General features: G+C 36.7%; 2 protein-coding genes across 3 annotated transcripts in view; both read right to left on the bottom strand.

The window, feature by feature from the left end:
* Positions 1 to 3,102, bottom strand: part of LOC129272047 (guanine nucleotide exchange factor subunit RIC1-like) — a 63,682-nt gene extending 60,580 nt beyond the window's left edge. The window contains exon 1 of one of the 2 annotated variants that reach the window (XM_064106228.1): positions 3,001 to 3,102. The gene's annotated coding sequence lies outside the window, so the exon portion shown is untranslated. The remainder of the gene's footprint in view (positions 1 to 3,000) is intronic. The other variant, XM_064106229.1, reaches the window with a different exon arrangement.
* A 9,023-nt stretch (positions 3,103 to 12,125) lies between these two features.
* On the bottom strand, positions 12,126 to 22,528 carry LOC129271084 (dynein light chain Tctex-type 5-B-like). The gene is made up of 4 exons (XM_054908440.2): positions 22,432 to 22,528; positions 20,541 to 20,749; positions 18,913 to 19,123; positions 12,126 to 17,361 (listed from the first exon to the last, which is right to left on the bottom strand). The coding sequence occupies exons 2-4, from the start codon at positions 20,657 to 20,659 to the stop codon at positions 17,158 to 17,160; spliced, it is 534 nt and encodes a 177-aa protein (XP_054764415.1). The 5' UTR covers positions 20,660 to 20,749; positions 22,432 to 22,528; the 3' UTR covers positions 12,126 to 17,157.
* Between the last annotated feature and the right edge of the window lie 3,359 nt (positions 22,529 to 25,887).

Genomic DNA, 25,887 nt, shown 5'->3' with positions numbered 1-25,887 from the left:
TTGAACTTTATTCTCATCTCAGTAGATAGAAGATAATGTTATTCATTCAATACTGCGGTAGAATTTGAACAAATGCCTTGCAATGCAACATAAAAATTTAGGTTCTGAAATCTTGATGGGAATCCCTGTGCAAGAACAGTTTTAAAGTTTATTTATACATGTTCATATTGCAAGTCTGTTATATGATCTGTCAGCATTGTTTGTGGATCTCACACTGGTGTCATTAGCCATAGTTCCAATCTTACGCCATCTGCAAAATGTTTTCCAATGGTACTGTTATGTTGATTTAAAAGAAAAGGGACCTTGTCAACATTCAATCACATCTTTCAATACGCATATAAGGGTATGGGATACTGTTAGCATTGAAATTAAAATATGACTTGATAAAAATTATTTTCAATTAAATTAAAAGTATTATAATGGTTCATAACAAGTTCTTTTGACTGTCACTCTGACTGTTCTTAATAAGTGATTGCGAATAAAATTATTTTAAATGTATAATTCAATGAGAAATGAATTGTTTAAAAGAGGATAAATTGCGAGAGAAGAGATAGAAAAAGAAAGAAAGTATTAAGAAAGAGACGTCTGAGTTGCGTGACTGTAATTTAATTGAAAAAAGAAAACTGTTCTTAATAAGTGAAAAGTTTTTCCCTATTCTCGCTTGCAAATAAAATTGTTTTAAATGTATAATTCTATGAGAAATAAATTGTTTAAAAGAGGATAAATTGCGAGAGAAAAGATAGAAAAAAGAAAGTATTAAGAAAGAGACATCCGAGTTGTGTGACCGTAATTTAATTGAGAGAAGAAAACTGTTCTTAATAAGTGATAAGTGTTCCCCATTCTCAATTGCAAATTAAATGATTTTAAATATATAATTCAGAATTAAATTGTTTAAAAAGGAGAAAGGGAGAGAGAAGAGGAAGAAAAAGAAAGAAAGGAGAATTATTAAGAAAGAGATGTCTGATTTGTGTGACTGATATTTTAATTGACAGTAGAAATAAAATGATTTAACCTTTAGGTTGGCCTCCGACTATAAAAATACAATTGCACCATCCCTCTTGGCCCATAAAGGAAAATATTCTTGATAGTTACATAAAATATTACCAAGAAAAACATCAAGTCTTGTTCGCCCTCCCCCCCCCCCACCCATATAATTGCCACACCTTCAACACTATGGATCTATGTTTTATGAAATTGCTAATTTGGATATTTTGGAAATATTTTTAACATTGCCAAGAAAGCAACAACAACAAAAAAGAACCTTTTTGAAATATTATGGACAAATGTGATACAAAATGTTTTCCTCCACTTTTTCTAACAATATTATAATGTTTTGAATAATGGCATTGAGGAGGGGGTGGTGTGATTGAATTGATGAATTTAATTATTTGTTCCTTGTCAAATAATTTGGATATACATACTTTCATCCAATGTAAATACAATGTGTAGACCTAGGCTGTTTACTCCCCCCCCCCCTCTTCCAGAATAATCCCCCTCTTGCTATCTCTCTTATTGTATGTTAGATGTGCGGGGACAGTTTCATCCCATCATGGAGGTTATCATTAATTGAGTTTTATTCCTGGGTTTTATAAAGCAACCACAAAGAAAAAATAAAACATCTCTCAGTTGTCCCCGTTCAGGAACTTTCGATGATGGCTAGTTTTTCTTACTTTATTACATTTTGTTCCCAGCCTTCTATCATATACATGTAGACACAAGTGTGAAATTAAAAAGGAATCCACACAAATTTCGGGTCACTGTATTATATAGTGTAAGTTTTGATAAATATATCAGTCGGATATTTCATTTCCCCTTTTGTTTACGTGCTCGATCGTCGTCTGTCTTGGACTGGAGCAAGCCGAGCGACGGGAAAGAAAAATATAAGTTAGGTCTGTTTTGAGTGAAAGATAGACCTCCTCCGGCATGCCCCTCCTTCTCAATCATCACCCAGTTTTTATGACCTGTTAAAGAAAAATGAGACTGGCAAAGGTGAGAAATTAAGATGTCCAATGAGCGCGTCCTAATCTTACTTTGAAGTTCCAACTTATTTTTGCAAGTGTGGGACTAGGCCGTATCGACTGCTATTCAAGTTTTCCTCGTAAAATTGAACTTGCAGTACAAGTCTGTTCAATCGTTAAAATAAAGTTAGCTCATACTTCTGAGTATTTCAGTTGATTTAGGGTAGTATTTCTTGGTATGTCTCATAGAACTTGTACATATTTGGATTTACAAAGATGGCTAAATGGTATAAAACAGCAAAAATTGAGGCGGCTTAGGAGGTACTCCAACAACACATCGTTGCATATCGCATAGAGGTTGAACCAGCGGCCAACTCGCCAGCCAGAGGCTCTGGCGATAAAGGTCACGGTAGCAAAGAAAAAGAGCAGACTGCCTAAGTTCAAGTTCAACTTTAAAGCCTTATGTTTTGAGTAATTTAAAGTGTTTAGTCCAACTGCATCGCTCTATTCACAGCATAACTTTTCAAAAACACTATAATCATATAGATTTACTTAAACTAGAACTAGATTCTATCTTAGAAGATTTTTATTATTGAGCTGTCACAGGGTTGATAAATTAAAAAAAATTAAACCACCAACTATTATTCCCCCCACTTCATTTAAAATCTAGATCTTCCTAGGCCCTATTTTTACTAAGTTATATGAAATTTTCTGTAATTACCTTATTGCGTAGCCTATACAAGGCTTATGTCACCCTTCTAATTATTCTTGAAGCCGTAGACAGGTGAATACTGTATATGGTTCTTGGGACAGATCCTGAGCAGCTGCCTTGAAATAGTTTTGCCGGAGTTTTTAGGACTTTGCCGTTGGTACAGGAGCTACGGCAAAAACCCACTTGATTTGCCGGAGTTTTTTTAAAGTTTTGCCGTAAAAAACTCCGGCAAAGTTTTATGCAATGGAAAACTCCGGCAATTTTTTTTTTGCCGTAGTTTCCTGATTTTTTGCCGTAAAAAACTCCGGCAAAAGTTTTATGCAACGGGGCCCTTGAGATCGTTTTATTCCTTGATTAGAGTTCCTCCGTAGCCATTTTCCGTTTTCCCAACTGACGTGACGACCGATAGCGCACCTAATTTTGTGATCGATCACTCTTCTTGAGTACAGTACGAGTACGAGTGCAGGGCTTGAGCTTGGTTATTTACATACCGCGTGATTGGTAGTAGAACATCCCTTTTGTTGAGTATTATCCACTAAGAATCGACGTCTCATTAGTGATTTCTAATGAGGGGAAATGTCCTTAGACTTTGTGCCCAGTTGTTCAATCAGTAATTGTAGTTATTCATACGATGCCGCGTGCTATAGATCAGAGATGTGTGCGAGAACCCCGAGGATCACTTAATTGTCTTCCATTCAAGAGTGAAGCAGGGGTGTACGTAGCTATGGGGAGCCTGGAGGCACGTGCCCCCCTGAGATTTGGTGTCCCCCCAGGACCCCCCGCTCCCCCCCCCCCCAAGGTGCCCCCGGTCCTGAGAAAATATTGGCGAAGCAAAAACACAGAGAGAGAGAGAGAAAAAAAAAGAACGAAAAAAGAAAAAGCAGGGGAAAGATAAAAGGAAAAAAAAGATGAGGAAAATTAGATGGGAGAAGGGTATTTGCCATTAGACTGGAAGAAAGCCAACATCGTGCCTATTCACAAAAAGGGCAGTAGACAAAAAGCAACAAACTATAGACCTATAAGTCTAACTTCTATGGTCTGCAAGCTAGGTAATGGAATCTCTTGTAAAAGAGGAGATAATGGATCATGTCAAGGATAACAGTCTCCTTCACAATGCTCAGCATGGTTTTACTCCAGGCAGATCCTGTTGCACTCAACTAATGGCTCAAATGGAAAAATGGACTGATCTCCTTGACCATGGAAGACCGATTGATATACTGTACCTTGATGTTAGAAAAACTTTTGACACAGTCCCTCATCAACGCTTACTCATGAAATTGAAAGCATACGGAATAGATGGTCATGTCTTGAAATGGATTGAGGCCTTTCTTGTAGGAAGAATCCAGAGAGTCGCCCTAAGAGGAGAGTATTCTGACTGGTCTCAGGTAGTCAGTGGAGTAGCGCAAGGTAGCATCCTCGGGCCCCAGCTTTTCATCCTCTATGTCAATGATCTTCCGTACAGAGTTTTCAATGATATTCAGATCTATGCTGACGATACCAAGATTTATGGAGAGGTATTTTCAAATAGCCAACATCTATCACTACAAAAAGATCTGTATGAAGCCACAAAATGGGCAAACTCCTGGCTCCTTAACTTCAATCTGTCCAAATGTAAAGTTATGCACATGGGTCGCAACAACAATAACTCTACATACTACATCGACGACCAGATACTTGAAGAGACCAAGGCTGAGAGAGACCTAGGAGTACTTGTTGATCATGAACTTAACTATCATGCACATGTAGCTCAAGCAGTAAATCGAGCTAACCAGATGCTGGGACTCATAAAGAGAACATTTACATACCTATCTAGAGAAACGTTACCGTTTAAGTCACTAGTTCGTCCTCTACTTGAATACTGCAATGTTATATGGTATCCAAGATTCAAATTGGATGCCATCAAGATAGAGAAGATCCAGAGAAGAGCCACCAAGCTATTGCCTAAACTGAAGCATCTATAACTTATGAAACAAGACTGAAGGAACTCAACATGTTCTCTCTACATTACAGAAGAATCAGAGGTGATATGATTGAAGTTTATAGAATTATGAATGGACTGGTAGACTTTGATCCAGATCTCTTCTTCACACCCGTAGGCCAAAGTAGCACTCGAGGTCATCACATGAAACTGTACAAATATAGAAGCAACTCATCGCTAAGGAAAAACAGCTTTAGTCAGAGAGTGATTGACTCCTGGAACAGTCTTCCTTCTTCTGTAATCTCGGCATCCACTAAAAACATTTTCAAAACTAGACTGGACAAACACTGGTCCTCCATGCACCAAATTCTCCCATAAATATCCGCCCTCCACACACGTTTAGTTGTTTTAAAGACCAGTTTAAGAAACTACGAAGGAATGATCGGAAGCACTACAGGACTACCTACTTCTTCCGTACAACGATGATGATGATGATGAGGAAGACGAGTGACTAAAATAAGGTGAGGGGAAAACTTGCAAAAAAATACTTTCATGTCACTGTATAAAATTTCGCGCTCGCATGGGGCATTGCCTGTTCGATGAGATTCATATCTTGCTCAATAGGCTGATATCGAGCTTACTGAAATATCAAGTTTTTAAGTCATTATACAAAACATTTCAGCTCGGACATCGAGCTTTCATTATTATTTTTTTTACTTACAAATTAATTTTTTAAGTGCTCTATAAAGTAATGTCCGTTATGGTCTAAATATCAACATTTTCAGCTCACGCTGCGCGGTCGCATTATTTGATTTGCCAAGTTCCTATTGTCTTTGTGTATTCCATATAGGCCTCTATCAGTTATAGTGCTGTGCGCTCGCATTTGATTGGTGAGTCTGTATTTTGTATTCTATACGAAGCTACTTAAAGTTCCCTTGGCACGGGCCTTTTCATAACAGTTCATAATAAAAATATTTCAGATATTTTAAAAAATGTATTAACCCATGCGTCCTATTCGTAGTTACAAAATACTCAAAATGTCCAGTTTTCAGGCCTTTATATCCACCACGAATTCCACGCTCTCATTAAGCATAATGAGCTGATAAGAAAATAACATTTTCATAAATTCCTAATAAATTACCCTTTTTCAGAATGGAATATCGACAAATTTCATCTCGCGCTTAGGAATAATAGGAAGATAGTCATCATTTTCATATGATGACAAAATGTCCTTAGAATGTCCCGGTCCTATATAGGTCAAAATGATAATAAAAAATAGGCAGCTCGCGCTTTGCGCTCGCATCAAAATAATGTTAAGTGTGATCCACATCCACTTCGAAATTTTCCTACACAGTGCTTAAAATAGTGCTTATAAATTCTTTTTCAGATCGGAATATCGAATGTTTTCAGCTCGCGCTTCGAGTTCGCATTATTGATCTTCATGATTTTAAAATAATTTATGTAGGCCTATAGGGCCTATTCAGAATGCCCATATTCTAGATCTAAATCTATAAACACGCGCACGCAAGTTTATTGAGATAGGCAGCTTGTTATTTAAAACGTGCTGAAAGGGATACTCCGGGCTGAATATATTTTATATCTAAATAAATAGAGTAAAATTCACATGCAGAGCAAAATGCTGAAAATTTCATCAAAATCGGACAACAAATAACGAAGTTATTGAATTTTAACAGTTTTGAGATTGCATTATTCCGATGAACTTCACAGTTCTATATAGGCATGTATTAGTTGTAACAAGAAATAACTAATGCACTTTTTAGTTGTTAATCAGATTGTTTTAGTTCTTGGCATGGACGGAAACCTGTCCCCAAAGACCAGGGGCTGGAAAATTTGACAAGCAAAAAAAGAAAAGAAAAAAAAAGTTTTCACCAAAAATGTAAGGTCAAAATACGTGTATTATATCGATTGTGAGTGATGTATTTGGTGGAGGTGCCGTGGCCGAGTGGTCTAAGGCACCGACTATACATTTGAAAGTCCGGGGTGGTCTTTTATCCTGTATTCAAATAAAATGGAAAATGCTTTATGCATTCTGGGAAACTAGGTGTGGACTTGTTTTAAAAAAATATTTAAAAAAAAGTATTTCTCTCCATCATAGAAGGGGGGACATTTGATATTGTGCCCCCCTACTATTAGTGGGTAGGGGGGCACGTCCCCCCTATCCCCCTGGGATTTCTGCCCATGGTTCTTGGTAGAATTTTTTTGAATAATCCTAATTTCGTATATAATAAACTACAAAAGAAAAAGTGGGGATATGACAAATAATCCGATCAACCGGTCTAATGAATATTTATGAAGACATGCCGAGAATTGTTTCTCCGGAATAATGCAAATCTTAAAAATTAAATAACTTCATTATTTGTTGTCCGATTTGATGAAATTTTCAGCATTTTTCTTTGTGAATTTAAGCTATTTATTTAGGTAGAAATATCTTCAGCTCGGAGCATCCCTTTAAATTATATGAGAATGTCAATAATTTTCTGCTCGCGCTTCAAGCTCGCATTATTAGGAAAATACTCAACTATACCTATTCATGATTTACAAAACATGAATTGAGTTTCCCGTTTTTAGGTCTAAAATCTGATTTTTTTTTCCGCTCGCGATTCGCGATCGAAAAAGTGCTTAGTATGACAATTTTTTAGGTCTGAATGTACAAAATTTCTGCTCGCGTTTTGCGCTCGCATTATTTAATTGTTGAAACATATATCACCTTCATGGTAACTGCAAACAGTTCTTATATATAAGGACAGAACATTTATGAAAAATTTCTGCTCGCGCTAATTATTGGCGTTCGCAGTAATTACCTATAGTTACATACACATCTTATTCAGGATCACAAACATTGCCCAGAATGTTAAATTTTCAGGGCAAAATAAATGAAAGTAAAAAAAAAATAGCTCGCGCTTCACGCTCGCATTTTCTTTTTTTATATAGGGCTTATCATGATAATAATAATAACGTCATATGTTACCCAGGGAAGCCACTTCAGTTCTGAAAACTGTTCTACCAGCGGGCCCTGCTGATAACATGATAATGTTATTATTACCTCGGCTTTAGCACGGCTACCTTGATCGGGCGCTCGAGCATTCCAGGAATTTCTTCCTACCGGATACCCATTCACCTCACCTGGGTCGAGTGCAGCACAGTGTGGATAAATTTCTTGCTGAAGGAAAACACGCCATGGCTAGGATTTGAACCCGCGACCCTCTGTTTGAAAGGCGAGAGTCAGAACCACTAGACCACTACGCACCCAATTATGAGATTATTTCATATTTATGTTGTTTTATAAGAACAAAATGAGAAGTGACTGCATGTGAGGACGACCCCTTCAAACAAACAAAAATAAACTTTGAGCGGCCGATCGAGGAAAATATGGGTGAAGATGATTCGGGCCTCACCACCTATTGGCGAAAGCTGGATCCGCCCCTGTGACACATACACACACATACAAATATGTTGCCCCCCATTAAAAAGCAAGGACCCCCGGCGCCCACCCCCCCCCCCCCCCATGGAAAAAATCCTGCGGCTACGCCACTGGAGTGAAGAGCATCAGTGAGAGAAGAACCAAACGAGGAAATGTGTTTTTTTTTTTTTGGGGGGGGGGGTGGCAGAACGCGAATACCGTGTCTAAAAGGGTCAGATATTTGATTAATGTAATTTGCACCGGACTGAAACAAGGCCCATGAATGGAAATTTTTCCGCAAACCAGATGAACAGCCCAAGTCACCCCTCGATCGCATCTCGAACCCCTTGCAGCATATTTAAGCCATAGTGCAATGAAAATGGGAATAAATTATCCGGCATTGTTATAACATCCCAGTGATGAATAAAATCCATGTTACATGGCCGTACGCAGCGTGGTGGGGGCAGCTATGTAGGGAGTAGATGGTGCCCCAAGACTTTCCTTATACTAAAAAATGCACAAAATTCACCAAAAGCTAGTGTACACGAAATCCTTAAAGTTTACTTTCGGGAAATCAGAAGCGCTCCCTTGACAAGTTTGGTCGCTTTTGTTTCCTCACTATCGAGTCAATACATTTTTAACACGTAGTGCAGCCCCCCTCCTTCCCCGGCCCCCGAAAACAGTTTCTGTGTATACGTATATTGTTATAGGGTGTGTAAATCTGGATCGCGTCTGCGGAAATTTGTATAATGGCATGTCATATTCTACAAGTTTAGAGTGCCTTTTTAGGGCTACTGCTGATCACTCTAAATAACTTCAGTAGATTGAAGTGTACCATCCCCGCCCCCCTCCGGACGAGAACACCATGATAAAATGAGGATTTTTATATCCTTTTTTATGCCGTCGATCACCTTATAAAAAAAAAATAATAATTCTAACGTATTTAATTTGTATCCTATAAAAATAGACCCCCGACCTTGTTTGCACTCTTATATGCCTGAAGATTATAGGCCTGTATAAAATCTAGTCACATCTCTGATTCAAAAGGAGATTTAAAAAAAACCAGAGGACAAGAAATGGTGAAATCCATGCAAGGAAAATCAGTATTGATGATAAACAGGAAAAAAATAAGTGTATATGCCTTTCTCAAAATAATTTGATAAATCGTTACTAATTGCTAGAGAATCCGCAGAATGCATCCCTCTTTCTCGCACTCACTTGGTCTTGTTTCCGAATTTTTACAATAAGAAATGCACAATTACTATAAAAAGACAAATCAACCAATCTAATTAAACGAATTCAGTATGACTTTGAACTGTTATTTATAAGTTCTTTTACCAGTAGTACATTTTATATATATATTACGGCACCTGCTTTGTTTGTTTACTGAGGCATGGCAAATAATTTTCTTGGAAGAACAGTTTCTTCATTAACGATATGCAGCCGCATATCGACTGCGCTATGCCCTCCCAATTTGAGTTTTCACTTCAAAGCCCCCCCCCCCCCCCCCACCGAATGGTTGAATTGAATAATTAGAGAAAAATCAAACCATGATATTCCTTAATCTGATGTAAAAAATTATAGAAAACTTGCGCCATTTGAAATTTCGCTCAATTCAACAAAAAAGTTATAAATACTAAAAATATTTATGTACATGATGGTCTGTATCAAATGTCGTATAGTTACCCATCGGCACTTACTATTTCTTTTATATAATTTTCAATCAGATGAAACTATGAAATATGTCGTTTTTCTTTTCACTATATGTGAAACAAAAGAAAGGAAGGAAGCAAAAAAAGAAAGAAAGGAAGAAAGAAAGAAAGAAAGAAAGAAAGAAAGAAAGAAAGGAAACAAGTGGAATGCCTCTGGCCGTCTCACCTGCATCACGCGATTCAATATAGCAGCAGTGCTGATTTTGAAAACTACTATAACTCGCACAAGATGTTCAGTGATACTTGGTTACTCTTATTTCCACGTTTTATGAACTAGACCAATACACTTATAGAGATATGATGGCAATTCAACAAATACCCCCCACGTGGCCAAAGTTCTTTGACCTTACATGACCTTTGACCTTGATCATGTGACCTGAAACTCGCACAGGATGTTCAGTGATACTTGATTACTATTATGTCCAAGTTTTATGAACTAGACCAACACACTTTCAAATTTATGGCTGTAATTCAACAAATACCCCAATTTGGCCAAAGTTCATTGACCCTAAATGACCTTTGACCTTGATCATGTGACCTGAAACTTGCACAGGATGTTCAGTAATACTTGATTACTATTATGTCCAAGTTTCATGAAGCAGATCCATAAACGTTCAAAGTTATGATGGTAATTCAACAGATACCCCCATTTCGGCCAAAGTTCATTGACCCTAAATGACCTTTGACCTTGGTCATGTGACGTGAAACTCATGCAGGATGTTCAGTGATACTTGATTAACCTTATGTATAAGTTTCATGAACTAGGTCCATATATTTTCTAAGTTATGATGACATTTCAAAAACTTAACCTTAGGTTAAGATTTTGATGTTGATTCCCCCAACATGGTCTAAGTTCATTGACCCTAAATGACCTTTGACCTTGGTCATGTGACCTGAAACTCAGGCAGGATGTTCAGTAATACTTGATTAACCTTATGGCCAAGTTTCATGAACTAGGTCCATATACTTTCTAAGTTATGCTGTCATTTCAAAAACTTAACCTCAGGTTAAGATTTGGTGTTGACGCCGCCGCCGCCGTCGCCGTCGCCGCCGCCGCCGCCGTCGCCGCCGCCGTCGGAAAAGCGGCGCCTATAGTCTCACTCTGCTATGCAGGTGAGACAAAAATGGAGAAGAAAGAAAGAAAGAAAGAAAGAAGGAAAGAAAGAAAGAAAGAAAAAAGAAAGAAAAAAAGAAAAAGAAAGGGAGGGAGGGAGGGAGGGAGAAAGAAAGAAAAAAAGAAAGAAAGGAAGAAAGAAGGAACTTGAAAGAAAGAAAGAAATGAAGGAAGGGAGAAAAGAAAAGTTTTAAAATATAGAAAAAGAAAAGAAGAAATATGAGGGAGAAGGCAAGGGAAAGGGGAAAAGATAGCATAATGAAATGAAAGAAAAAATGGAGCGAGAAAAGAAAATAACAAAGGATAGGAAAATTGAAGAAAAAAAAAGGTAAATTGAAAAGTCAAGAGGATAAAGGAAACAAGACACTTGTCTGGGGAAAAGAGAGGGAAGGGGAAAAATGAAGAAAAGAAGGGAATATTAATAGCTCAATACGCTATCTCGCCGAGATGGAATTCATGTCTTCTTCTCTCCCTGTTAAACAATTGGAGTGGAACTTCTGGTGTTCTGTCAATTCTTACTTAAGCATATCATCAAGTTTAAAAGAAGCTGCTCCTGGTACGGATCTCACTAAAGACGTTGAACAATAAATTATGTAATTCTTGTCATTATTTGTAAATCAGATTAGATGTTGGGACAAGAAAGGGCAATCTACTGTGCTTATATGCTGCAGTCACATTTCCCCCAACGGCCTCCGTACGGCGAGTCCAAAACAGCCGTTTTAACCTTTTTTGTACCAGCTACTTGGGTTGTTTAAATAGAATTAGAAAACCGGCTCTTTTCGACTCGCCGTACACGGGAAATGTGACTGCAACATCAGCAGCAACACAGAACTTTAAAATAACCTGATTTGTCAGTAATTCACAAAGTACTTTGAAAAGAAAGATTTACAATTTCTACCCAAATGCTAGATTATGTAACTGATTGAAAACAAATCTGCCAGGGCAAGTCTTTGATATGCTCAGTTATGAAAGATAAACAATAATTATTTCTCTCTCATCCACCTCCCTTCCACATCTCTCTCTCTTGCTCACCCCTACCCCATCCCTCTCCCCCCTCCCCCATCTCTTCCTCTCTCTAACATATCTGACCAGGCAAGATGAAAGCTATTTTACACCCCATGACTCTAACCCCTCCCATATCCTCTTATTCATACCTGTGGCATCCTTGTAGATTTGTTTTTTATTGCTCCAACCAACCACGTCCCCACATGTATCCATACCTAAATGATGCATATGTCCCATTATTATGTCCCTGCACACAAATAAATGATAATTGTACAAACTGCAAACTGGACGGACAACATAATTTAATTCAACTGGACGGGAAATGGACAGCCAGTGCAAGTATATTATTTCTAATTCATAAATATTCATAGACTTTGAAAATTTCATGAATACGTTTCGGTGGAAAAATAGTCTATTACATATAAATCTATTCACTAGGATATTTGACACAAAGATGTTCTATATCATGAATTTGTTCTAAATACTGATAAGTATTGATGCTAATTATATCAACATGATATATAATATTAAATACCATTTGACAGTCTGTCAGATAGGATCAGTATATTCCCACATGATGGTCTGTTATTTCTTTTTCCTCACTGCACATCATCAGATGATCAGTTACTATGATCCAAGGAACATGTTGCATAATGCTATATATTCATATAAGTAATTACCATATAATTATCATCTGTATTCTATATATTTTGGAAGTAAAAGTAAATATGTAATACATGTACATTATTGCTCATATTGTTATGGTTATGCCGAACAGAAATATAAATAAGTCAATTTTTTACAAACTCTTTTGTATTTTCTACACAAAAATCCATACCTGTGAGAATACATGCTGACATGTTAAAAAATATTGATTTTATGTTTACTTTCAGTATTTTATCATTCTTTTCAGTATCCTTAGTAATGCACTATACTTGTTGTTAACTATATCTGGATAAATCTTAAATTTCAGTCTAAGAAATCATAGAATTGAGTTGGAATTGCCAATCCCAAATGTATGTAAGAATTGTGGAAACTGTATACTTAAACCATTATAAGATATGTCTAAAATTAAAGTACACAATGCTTATGAAGTGAGATATATCCCATATATTATGATGATAAAAATTCTGGACACTCCTCAATCTCTTTAGACTAGTTGTCATGAACTTTGAAAGACCTTTGATATAATTACATTATCTAATTCACTGACACAAACAATATGTGTCTCATACTATCAAGTCAAGAGCTAACTACTTGTAACGGTACTAGAATTTGCATGATATTTATGACAGTCTCATGAAATTGTACCTCCACATATATATATATAAAGAGTTTCAATCTGAAATTTAACCCTTGTTACAAGTACTCATATTATTACAGCACCTTTTCCAGGACCCTGAGAATGATTCTTAAGCAGGGGGTGCTGGTTTAAATTTGACAAGCAAAAAAAAAAAAAGGGGGGGGGGGTTCTCTACATGTATGTAGTGAAGGTGATTTTTGTCCAGGAAAAAAATTGACAAGAATAAAAAGGTTTTCACTGCAAAATAAAGGTGATTTTGGTTATATTTCTGCTCTTTATCTTACCTTTACCACATTTTCAGGGGGTGCTGCCTATGGTGTACAACATGGCAGCACCCCCAGAAAATCTTGGGGGTGCTTCAATCAGCACCCCTAGCACCCCCGCTTCCCAGGACCATGACCTTTTCCATCATCCATACTTTATCTTTATTCTGTTACATTTAACTTCAAAGTATGTATTTGCAAAAGATTATAATGTTTGAGTTTAAATCAAAACAGAGACAATGATGTTGTTATAAAGGTTTTCTGGCAGAAAAATTGATGGTTTGTGAAAGCAATTCCATACCTCATTCGCCTTGAAACATACAGAGTACAGGTCATGATTCATCAATACTGTCAGTGTAATTTGCAAAATTTCTTTGAAAAAATGCTCTCAGTCAATAAAATCATGCCATGTCAGGAGATTATAAGAGGAGTATAAAATTACTTGCCATTCTAGGTTTTACGAAACAGTGCACAAGAGTGCATTAAAAAATCACAGATAAACTCAAGAATACTTCAGTACCACATAATTAAAGCTAACATGATTTGTTCTGATCTACACATAGTTGTACCATTTAAATACAAAAAGGATATTAGGTCTACCTGATTGTAGAAAATGTCTAATGAATCTTTTAAATCTACACACATAAAGTTTATACAGTATTAAATTCACAAAGCATGATAGTCTAAAATTAACAAAACTTTACATTCCATAAATTAGTTTTCATACATCACACACTTTATAACAAGCATTATAACATCATTCAGATATGGTTCAACCAAGCTCACAAACATTTTTCAGTGTTCATAAAACATATGGAGATGCAAGTCACACTACTTTTGCTAATAAGTGCATGCTGTACACTTTGCCTTTTGTCTCAAAAAGGCTTACAAAATTGTGTGGATAAACTCGCAATGAACATCATTATGATGTCATGACTCTGTTATTTCATGTTGTAATGATTCTGTTATTACGCCACAAGTCATGTTGGCCCAAGCAACCATGAGCAGAGTATTTTGCTTTAATAATCTTTTTAAAGAAATTAACCTGTTGCCTACTGGAAGTAGCTAAACCCTGTACAAAATATAGGGGAATAGCATATTTCAGGAGTCTACCGGTTAATTGCCTCCATGATCTCCAACACATTTCCATGCCCAGTGGCTGATCCAAGAGGGTGCATGAAGGATGCACAATCCTCAATAATTTGAGAATTATTCATTGAACACACATAGAAATATATTTTCTTTTTTTTAAATATTTGTATGGCATAGAATATATCTTTGAAAAATGAATTATCATCTCCACCCCTCTATATTTCTCAATTTGCTACTTGTGCACCCCGTTTCAAAATCCTAGATCCGCCATTGATGCCTCATATCCTATTGATTTTGAATAGAAAAATGTTCCTGAGCTTTGCTGATGAGTAATTATTCTTAAAAAATTATGTCATTCCTCACATGAGCTGTACAGAAAGATTTCCATGAAAGTTGTGAAAAATCCCAAGAAAAGAGTTGTGAAAAACAGAGTTGAAAATTCAAGTTGTAAAATGAGACATGATTTCAGATAATGGTGTCAATTCTGTTCTCCCAGGAACATATATCATCTTAACTTTCAGAAGTATATGCACTTGGATTTCCTTAAAGAATGACAGAATATAAAATGCGATAAACCCAAAGCCCAAAAGGAACAAATATATCTTGCACCAAGAAGCAAAGTTTCATGACACTAAATGCACTAAATTTACACTAAAATATGAAATAACATCAATTATTTATTCATTATCTATATTTACACACTTCAGAAAATGATCCATTTCATTTTCTCCAATACTCAAAGAAGATTCTTACACCCTGTTTTCTAAAATCATATAATTTGAAGGAAAACTCTAAAAAAACAAAAACAAATCATTGATTTATTATCTGGGGAATGCATCTTTTACTTTCAACTTGTTATTGGCTTACAACTGTAATTTACTTGTTGAATTTTATTTTCAGCCACTCTGCCAAATAATAAGCTTAATGTTCTTTACATTAGACCAAACAGTAAATATCATTGTAATAAATTACTAAGGAATAGCAATGGGGTAATTTGATAAGAATGGGTTGTAGTGACTTAAATATCCTTTTGATTTAACTTCCAGAGAAAAAATCTAGGGGAAATAAATGGATAGACTTGTTGCTTCTCATATTTTCTTGTCACTTGAATAATCATAGGTTTAGGCAGTTAATCTCCACCCCCCCCCCTTCATGACTACAGCCATTAAAGCAACCTTCCATTGACAAAGCATGGGGAAATCAAGGCTAATCTCAGAACAGAGAAGGGATGGTGTTAAATGTAATAGATGCAGGCATGTCTGGGAGGTCTAATATAGGAGAGCAATAATAGTAGACTAACCAACCAGAAGTAAACTGCGTGTTTCCACTTTGAAACATGGAACTTAACAAAGGTTATTTATTTTGGTTTAGCAATCAAGAGACCTGCTAAGAGTCTAGGAATTGGGATTGTTGGAAACTAGAACTGCGACAACCCGAAGTAAATACGATCATGAGTTTGGTCAAATTTGTGCTGTCCAAACTTTTATCGCATTAGTCTGACGGGCACTCATGACGGACAGATTATAATATGCAAGTCAATTGGCCTTTTGCAAATTTCGGATTGATTTAATTTCCCCATGATTTGTCAGTTGCAGGGCTCTTTAATAGGATACTCCAAAACACTTTTAGCCCAGTTTAACACAAGGTAGTTGATAGTGAACAACTGTGTGCAGCTGTTAGAGGAGGTGGTTGGAACCATGATTGCCGATGTGACGACGGAATGCAACCATTTCGAGGGGCGCAGCCCTGAAGGAAAATAGTTGCAATCATGTCACTAAGATAGGGGACCATAGTTTCACAAAACCACTGATAGATTACTGTATATATTTTGTTTATATCCATCATCGGTATTATCATGAAATACAGCAGATAGGACATGTAAATTAATAAATAACAAGAATCCCAGCCTTTGAATGAATTTTCTTTGGAAAAGGTGATTGCTCACTGAGTGTACATGCACTCCATGCAATTTATCTAAACCCCGCCCATCAAGCCGCAGATAGTTTTTGAACTATTTATGGCTCAGGGTACTATTCCAGGCATTTTCCCAATTTCGATACAGTGGTTGGAACTGTCTTTGGTAACATGATGGGGCTTAGACCAATTGCCGGTTCAGGTTATTATGATGACAGATGTACGTATTATCTCTACCCATCTAAATGGCAGTGTCTCAGAGTAATAGACCAATCGAAACCAGTTAAACAAAATCTACTGCCACATGGTGTGCCCCCTTCTGAAGACCTTTCAGAAATTGTGCACTATTTTACTGCAGTATATGGACCCAACAAGACCTTCCCTCAATACAAGTACATTTTAAAAGAAGCAGAGATATTGAGGAGGAGGAGTGGGATGGGAGTAGGGTTCTTCGTCTTGCAGTGATCATATAAAAGTCGTAACACATGATAATGAGGTTGGTCATAGAATAACACTTGTTCCTTTGGACCATAAAGCTTGAGAAAACAAGGTGTAATTATGTTCAAGGGATTAAGCCATGTCTACGAGCCAGTGAATCAAACATCACACTTTTCTGTAAAAAAGGGAATTGCATTGACACAATACACAGGAGCAGCAGATCCAGGAGGGCTTGAACCCCTCCCCCACACTTTTTCAATGAATGTGTATTAAAAAACAGTTCCGTGGACCCCGATAATATAGTTACTTACTCATAGTATACACCATAAACCATCGCTGAGGCAAATAGAGTGCTATTTCTGAACTCAAAAGATGCAGATGTATCATTGGATGCGTCCCACAGGCAACGGCTACTGACCCTTAATCCCTGGTCTTTCAGCTGTCCAATGTGAACTAAGACAATGATCTTGTAACGAGGCAGCATCAGGTCCTTCACTTGGGCTTTCAAGTCCTATTTGAATAAAATGAAGTATTAAACAAACACAGACTCAGATTAGAAATGGATTAGATGTGCAAGAGCAATTGATCCCGGGGGGGGGGGGGGGGGGGGGCCACTTACATTGACGAGTGGATACCATGCGCGACCAGAAAAACACATAAAAAGGATGTCTTTTTCAAGATAGGGCACGTTACGTACATAACGTGATAAGGGTGTCAAAAACACAAAAATAATTTTAAAAGGGTATCTATTTCGCTAGGAAAGCTATACGTGTTTAGGGTCAAATTTGCGGGGATGATAAAACAAAATTAAAATGTTTTATAAAGGATGTCCATTTTGCCCCAACACTACGTGTTTAGAGTCCGATTTGCGCGAGGTGTGGAAGCTGGGGCCGTACCAAACCAAATGGTATGTAAACTGGAAAGGTAAAACCATGCCAACGGCCGACGGACCTGTGAATAACAATAAAATATCGCTGTACTTGTTTATGGGTTCATTTCAGGGAATACTTGCCAAGAGTATTGTTTTGTTTCCAATACCGGTACTTGTTAAGGGTGCATTTTCAGAATATGGAAAATACGGATTTAGGGTGCTTCTTGAGACCCCATGGTCGCGCATGGTATCCACTCGTCAATGGAAGTGGCCCCCCCCCCGGGCAATTGATAGAGAGGCCCTGAGCATTACACAGATTCAGGTTATGGGATCTACAAGTAGGGCAGTATGCCTCCTTTCCTTGTAATTAATCGTAATAGGTCACTAAGTTATGTTTATTCACTTATGATATAATAAATGATGGGGCGAGAATTGAAATAGGCTTGGAGATAATTTATTGGGTATTATTATTATTATGATGAAGGCATCATTTCACAACTATTCAGGGTATTTCTTGTACAATACTGCAAAGATAGCATATCATTAACTGTATGTAATGAGTTTCAGCATTTAAAGGAATTGTTTCATTATGGAATCATGGGAAAGCTTGTGAAACCCTGATGTAGAAAATAGAAAGCCTGGGCCATAGCAAGAGTTTCTTGGGGAAGGTCAAATGCATGTAATTCATCGACATCTGGGAGGACAGGTCTAAGAGGGTCCTCCTTTCCTTCTGGAATTTTTTTGCTTCTAAAATCAATTAGGACTAAGATGCAAAATGGTCATCTTTCTGACAAAAAAATCACTGTAAGGGAACAGTATGTAGGTTGTTCCCCCAAAACCAATGAAATTTAAACAGACCATAGAATTTAATATTGGTGAACATGTAGACAAATATGTGTGGTGCTCAGTAAACACCCCCCCCCCACACACAGACAAAATAATTACTGTAAGGTTTGTAGAGTATACATATTTTTCCCAAAATCATAAATTTCAACAGACTTTGGAATTTGACATTGAAGCCCAGGTAGCTCACTATGTGGTGCTCGCTAAAGCCCCATGCCCCCTCCTCCCCCATCCCCCTATACACAATAGAATTGTAAAGGTTTAATAGGAAAAATCACTATTTCATCATGTTCATAGTTTGCTGTAAGTCAGTATGTCGTAATTCACTGACCCTTCCATATAACTTACATCTGAAATAGTCTTGGTCATCTTTTTACACCACTCTGGCTCGTATCTCTTATCCTGCAAGTAACCCTCCAAGGTCTCCCTGAGCATGCCCTGGACCGCCCTAACAGGAAACTTCTTGACTGGTCCTAGTTGGTATGTAGGCTCTAGTTTTACTGGTCCATGCCTGGAGCCATCGTGAGGCTCATCAATGAATGATACTGTACTGATAGATCTGAGGGAAAATGTACAAAGGAAATAGAATCAGTAGAAATGGAAGGAGGTGATTTTTACCGAGTTTTATATATATATATATATATATATATATATATATGCATACATCCTACGTAAGGGTGAAGTCTATGAATGGGTTTATTCCGTGATAATATACATTTAGACGTTAAGTCGAAGGTAGAGGACGTTAAGGCGCATAACGAACATTGAAAGAAGACAAAAAAATTTGCCTTAACTGCAGATGTAGAAAGATATATATATAATATATATATATATATATATATGTGTGTGTGAAAGTTTACATGTACAACAGTTTTAGCAACTCTTTTATTTAAATATTTTGTGAAAGAAATGGATGAAGAGACAATGGTAGGCGTAGCTTAAATCAAGGTTCCCCAGAGCTATCAACCCTTTGGAAAATTGGTGATGCCGAAAAAATGTCTCTGCCGGGAATCGAACCCGGGCCCCCAGCTTTGAACGCCGGTGCCTTAACCACTAGACCACAGAGACGGGTTAGTGGCTAGGGCGACCCCGATCCGATTGACCGTCAGATAGACAGATTTTTGACACTATACCAATTATAATTTCCTTTGTCGGGTGTAGGTGGGTTTAGAACAATGCCAAGCCGCCATGCCTCAGCTGGATCAAAGCTATTGCTTTGATGCAGTACACGTATGGGAGAAAGCTTACAAATGTGTGAAATTTTACATGTACAACAGTTTTAGCAACTCTTTTATTATATACATATATATATTTATATATATATATATATGACTTGCGTAGGCCAGGTCTGGCTCAGGGGACATTCACTATAGTGATTTCATTTTAATGGGATTCAGTCACACTGATATCATGTGCGCATCTGTGGTTAAGTCACACTGGAAGTCACAATTCTTTGCTGTGAACTACAGTAAGACTTAATTAAGCCCTAAAAAGAATTCCATACAGTTATTACATTATAAAGGCTGTAGTAGTAACAAGTATATAAGCCTATCGTACTCTCATGATCAATCATGTAGGCCCTATACACACAAAGCGTTACCGTTTTCTCAAAAGGGGTTTGATCACATGACGTATTGCTGTTTAAGACTCATCAAAGTCTCTCAAATGGGAAACTCCTCTATAATCTTACACTACTCATTCTAGTCAACTTTAATAATCATGTACCAAATGTACTTGCCATTTCAATCATGCATCATTCATTTACTTATTCATAATGAAAATACTTCAAACTGTATGTGGCAAAATTAAGATATCTTGAAAGCATATCTTTCACTATGATAACCATTTACTAATTTAATTGGCATATCTAAATTAACGTCTATCGTAAATTTGTTATGAATGTACTGGAAATAAATATGTGGAAAAAGAGAAACTTTCCTTTCTATAAATTTCTGTAAATTTCTGAAAATACCTACCCAGCGGGTTTGAACCTGGTGCCAAAATCACTACCACTCATGAGAGAGGATGCACTGCCATGGCGTTTTAAGAGCTTAGCTGCCTTGGAGCGAGCTATATCCTGTTTATCTGAAGACATTTTAGGGGTTGAATATGCCCGAGGTTCTCTTGAACAACTAAACCCTACTTTCAAATCGATGACCTCCACATCTGAACTCTTTCAAGATATCTAGCAGCATGAAATAAAAATGAAATGGGTTACATTTGTAAATGATAATACTGTTCATTGTGGATCAGGTAACACTATCAGAAGTAGAGGTAATTAGTTAAATGGGAAGTTCACCCTCAATAAAAGTTTGTTGTAAAAAGAGCAGAAAAAAATAAAAAGAATATTGGTGAAGCTTTGAGGAAAATCCATTTAGATTAAGAATGTTAATAGAATTTTAAGTTTTGGATACATGTGACATCATTAACAGGCATCTGCCCCATACATGTATGTTGGGTAATATAAAACACATATATTTGTATGTTGGGTAATATGAAAACATATATTTCCATATTTTAATGGTCGTGATGACTTATTTTTGTTTTCTTTTTTAGGAACTGATGTGAAATGATTTGTCTCTTGATATACTGAAGATGCAATAAAAAACATTTACACTTTTCTGAGAAGATGACATTTCATTGATTTTTTACCATACGATATGTCGGAAAGCTGCTCGCATATGATGTCACAAATCAAATAATGAAAAAATTCTTATAACTTTTTTATTTTATTTAATATTTTTTTTGGGGGGAACGTTGGTGCATATAGCAAATGGGGAAAAGTAGTGAACAAGCAAAGAAAAAGAGCAAAATATGTGACTATCTATAAATAAAATTCTAATTTTGTGATAGATTTTACACAATATTCAGAAAATACATATATTTCTTCTCCCTTTGCAATTTTTCTTTTGGGAGGGGGTTGTAGAATTTTTGGCTTTAGTTACTGCCCCCCCCCCAAGTACACTAGTATGGAGGTGGCAGCGGTGGGATGGATTTGAATAAAAGACTGTGCTGTGGAGTGTGGATAATAAAAATGATATATCAATAAGTCAATAAAAGCCAGCAAAATATATTATATAGTAAAAGAATAAATTGTATGTAAAGACTCCCTGAAATAATGCTGTGGGTTTTATTATAGGAAAGAAACATAAATCAAAAGGTGTGCATTAACAAATTAATATCCATCATAAATTTTGAGAAATATAAGCCAAGTCGACTAAATAAAAATCATTCTTCTCGTCCTATCTCCTTTTTTTCTTTCATGTTTTTCATTTTTTTATTTGAAATATACATTAGGCCTACTGAGATCTATATATTTATGACACAAAATTAGAAAATTTCATGAAACAGAAAACTATAGTTGCTGAAAAGATAAGATAACACTGAACAAATATCGGCCTCTATAATCATAACTCTTCATCATCTGCTGATAAAAATGCTCACAGGAATGGTCACAAACACCACACAAAACCAAGGCCAAGCCAGGGTCATTAGTATTATAATTTCTCCGATCGCATCAATCATGCATTGTATGATTATCAGGATTATGACACTAGTATAATTAGCAGATTAAATGAATTTCGTTATTTCATGGACCTATGGTTTAGCAGACCACGGGTATTAATATGGCCATTTGTATGTTACTGAATTTGTTAGTGTGAGCAACTGGTTTTTTTTTTGCCTAGATCATAAACATCACGAGAACTCGAATACAACTACGACTACGAGTCAAAATTAGTGTCAATGAACCAATTACAACCGACTAACGAACAACCAAAGTCACAAACCAATTATCCACACATAATCGTTCACATGTTCATTATCACGCAACATTAATTAATTCAAAATAAGAGAGTAATTACTTACGAGACAGAGTCGTGTACAATTATGTTTGTAATTATGCCTCGCTCTATCGGGTAGGCAATCACACAACAGGTGCGCTGGAAAACCAGCTTCACCAATCGCTAGGAAACGATGTACATCGAAGCCCCGCCCATTCATTAAATTTGTAGGCTTGTTCACCAGGAGTATGCATCAGGAACATTCCTGATGCATACTCCTGGTAAATTAACGTTTGCTTTGATATTTTGAAAAGTGGAGTGATGTTTTATATTTTCACAATTTAAGCCAGGGGCGGATCCAGCCTCCGTCAATAGGGGGTGGGCCGCGAAATTGTTGTCACCCATATTTTCCCCGATCGGCCGCTCAAAGTTGATTTTTGTTTGTTTCTTTGAAGGGGTTGTCCCAGTGGCGTAATGAGCCAAAAATTTTGAGGGCCTCAAAATGGTGTATCGCGTAAAGTTAATAAGAAGTTACGAGCGAGCGAGCACACATTTTTTACATTAAAATTTTTTTTATTTCCTTTTCCTTTTTTTTTCTGGGGGGGGGGGGGCAAAACGCCCATGTCCTACAGTAATTTTTAGCTTTATTCTTATAACAACGTATAACAATGTGTAATATAATTTCAGAAGCCCTATTAAAATAGTGTGAGCGCGAAGTGCGAGCTAAACATTTTTGAAATTTCATGTATTTTGTCCTGAAAATTCAGTTGAACATTCTGGGCAATATTTATAAACCTGAAGAAGATGCGTATGTAACTAGATAATTACTGCGAGCCAGTGGCGTAGCCAGGATTTTTTTCGTGGGGGGGGGCACTGGGGGTCCTTGCTTTTTCAGGGGGGTATCATTTTTTTCTGTTCGTGTCACAAGGGCCAATCCGACTTTCGCCAATTAGGGGGTGGGCCCAAAATTATATATTTCCCCGATCGGTCACTTCTTAGCTTTAAACAACAAAGATATGAGATTAATCTCATAAGCCCTATATAAAAAGTATGAGCGCGACGTGTGAGCTAATTTTTCTTAAACTTTCATGTATTTTGTCCTGAAAATTTAACATTCTGGGCAATGTTTGTGATCCTGAACAAAATTCGTATGTAACTACTAACTAGATTATTACTGCGAACGCCAAGCGCAAGCAGAAATTTTTAATAAATGTTCTGGCATGATCGAAAAGGGACCTGTTAAGGACTGTTTAATTATAGTTACACACGAAGAATGTACATATTACAATTATGGGCGAAGCGCAAGCTAAACGGCATTCCAACCTAAAAAAAAAAGGTAATTCTAAGCACTTTTCGTAATTTGAAATGGGATATAGGTATGTAACTAAACAATTGATGCGAGCGCGAAGCGCGAGCGGAAGAAATTTGAGATTTTAGACCTAAAAATGAATAGGATATGGTTAATTGGGTATCATTTATAATGCGAGCGTGAAGCGTGAGCAGAAAATTATTGATAAAAGTTCTGATCTGATACTGGATAATTTCAAACACATTTTAAATAAAGAACATATATGCAGCAACATACACGGCGACTCCATATCACCCTTTTGAGCAAGATATGATTCTCATCGAAAAGGCAATCCGAGCGCGAAGCGCGAGCGAAAATTTTATATAGTAACATGAAAGATTTTTTCTTTGTCTTCCCATTATTATATTCACTCGTCTTCCTCCTCTTATTTCCCTCTTCTTTTTTCTTCCCCCTTCTTTTTCTTTTCTTCTTTCTCCCTTTTTTTTTTGCTCTGCCAATTTTTTTTCAGGGGGGGCACCTGGGGGGGCACACCAAATCTCAGGGGGGGCACGGGCCCCCGTAGCTACGCCACTGCTGCGAGCGCGAAGCGCGAGCAGAAATTTTTGTAATGCGTTCTGGCCTTGTCGAAAAGGGACCTAATAAAGACAATTTGCAGTTAGCCATTGAGACGATACATTTTTCAATGATTAAATAATGCAAGCACGAAGCGCGAGGTGAAAATATTTTGACGTTCCGGCCTAAAAAATTAACGTTCTATGCACTTTTTTGTAATCATGAACGGTATAAGTATATAACCAAACAATTGATGCGAGCGCGAAGCGCGAGCGGAAAAATGAGATTTCAAACCTAAAAACGGGACACTCTCTTCATGTTTTGTAAATCATGAAAAAAATTGGGTATAACTTGGTATCTTCCTACATTAATAATGCGAGCGCAAAGGGTGAGTAGAAAAATTTTGATATTCTGATCTGAAACTGGATATATAGGCTCATAATGATTGAAATAGAGAACAAGCTGCGTATATCTGAATAAACATGCATGCGCGTGTTTCAGATTTCGACCTAGAATCTGGGCATTCTAAATACCTTTTTTTCATCATGAAAATCAATAAAGCGAGCGCGGAGCTCGAGCTTGAAATATTTAATATTCCAATCTGAAAAAAGGGTCAATTTAAGCTCTGTATTTCAAGTACTTTGTAGGAAAATTATGAGGTGGATATGAATCACAGTTTAAAATAGATCTGATATGTTTCATTATTATTTACTTTGAGTTTTGACATTCTAAGAACATTATGTCATCATATGAAAATAATGACTATCTTCCTATTATAATTTCTCTTCCTAAGCGGAAGATGAAACTTGTCGATATTCCATTCCGAAAAAAGGGGCAATTTTCTTTATTAAATTAATATCTTATTTATTAATTTAATACGCCTATGAGAGTGCGAAATCTGTTAATTTATTATGGCCTGAAAACTGGACATTTCAAGCAATTTTGTAATTATGAAATAAGATGCATGAGTTAATATATTTTCAACAATCAATGCGAGCGCAAATCGCGAGCCGAATTTTTTGATAATCTGTCATGAAATGGGGATTTTAGTAGTTTGTTATAGAATTAATATTGAGATACATATCAAATCACCAATCAAAATGCGAGCGTGCAGCGCGATAGCTATTACGTTTTGACAATTTGACCTGAATAGGGATATTTGAAAACTATGGAATACAGGAAAATAATAGGTACCTGACAAATAAAATTTTGCGAGCGCGCAGCGCGAGCAGAAAATGTTAATATTCAGAAGATAAAACATAAATTCTTAAGGAGCACTTTTTAAAAATCAATCTGTAAATGAAACAAAATAATGAAAGTTTGAATATCCGAGCTGAAATAAATTTTGTATATTGACTACAAAATTTGATATTTAAGCTCCATATTGAGAAAGATATATAAATCACCTAAAAGGCAATGCGAGTGCGAAGTGCGAGCGAAAATTTTATACTGTACAGTGGCATGAAAGATTCTAAAATTCATTTTCCAAGTCTTCCCCTCATCTTATTTTATTCACTCGCCTTCCTCCTCTTATATATATATCCCCTTCTTTTTTTTCTCCTCTCTTTTCCCTTTTTTTTTCTTTCTCCCTTTTTTCTTTTTTTTGCTCCGCCAATAGCCAATAGGGGGGGTGGGGGGCCGGACCCCTCGCCCCCCTGGACCCGCCTATGTAAGCGTTGA

This window comes from Lytechinus pictus, chromosome 11 (assembly GCF_037042905.1).
Source record: "Lytechinus pictus isolate F3 Inbred chromosome 11, Lp3.0, whole genome shotgun sequence".
NCBI lineage: Eukaryota > Metazoa > Echinodermata > Echinoidea > Temnopleuroida > Toxopneustidae > Lytechinus > Lytechinus pictus.
This window is presented reverse-complemented; position numbering and strand designations above follow the sequence as displayed.

Bases quoted from the DNA above. Each gene is read 5' to 3' on its own strand.
- LOC129271084 (XM_054908440.2), bottom strand. From the start codon at position 20,659: ATGTCTTCAGATAAACAGGATATAGCTCGCTCCAAGGCAGCTAAGCTC. The intron at 19,124-20,540 runs GTAGGTATTTTC...ATTTTCCCTCAG, and splicing joins ACCAGGTTCAAACCCGCTGG to ATCTATCAGTACAGTATCAT. The intron at 17,362-18,912 runs GTAAGTTATATG...TTATTCAAATAG, and splicing joins TGACCAAGACTATTTCAGAT to GACTTGAAAGCCCAAGTGAA.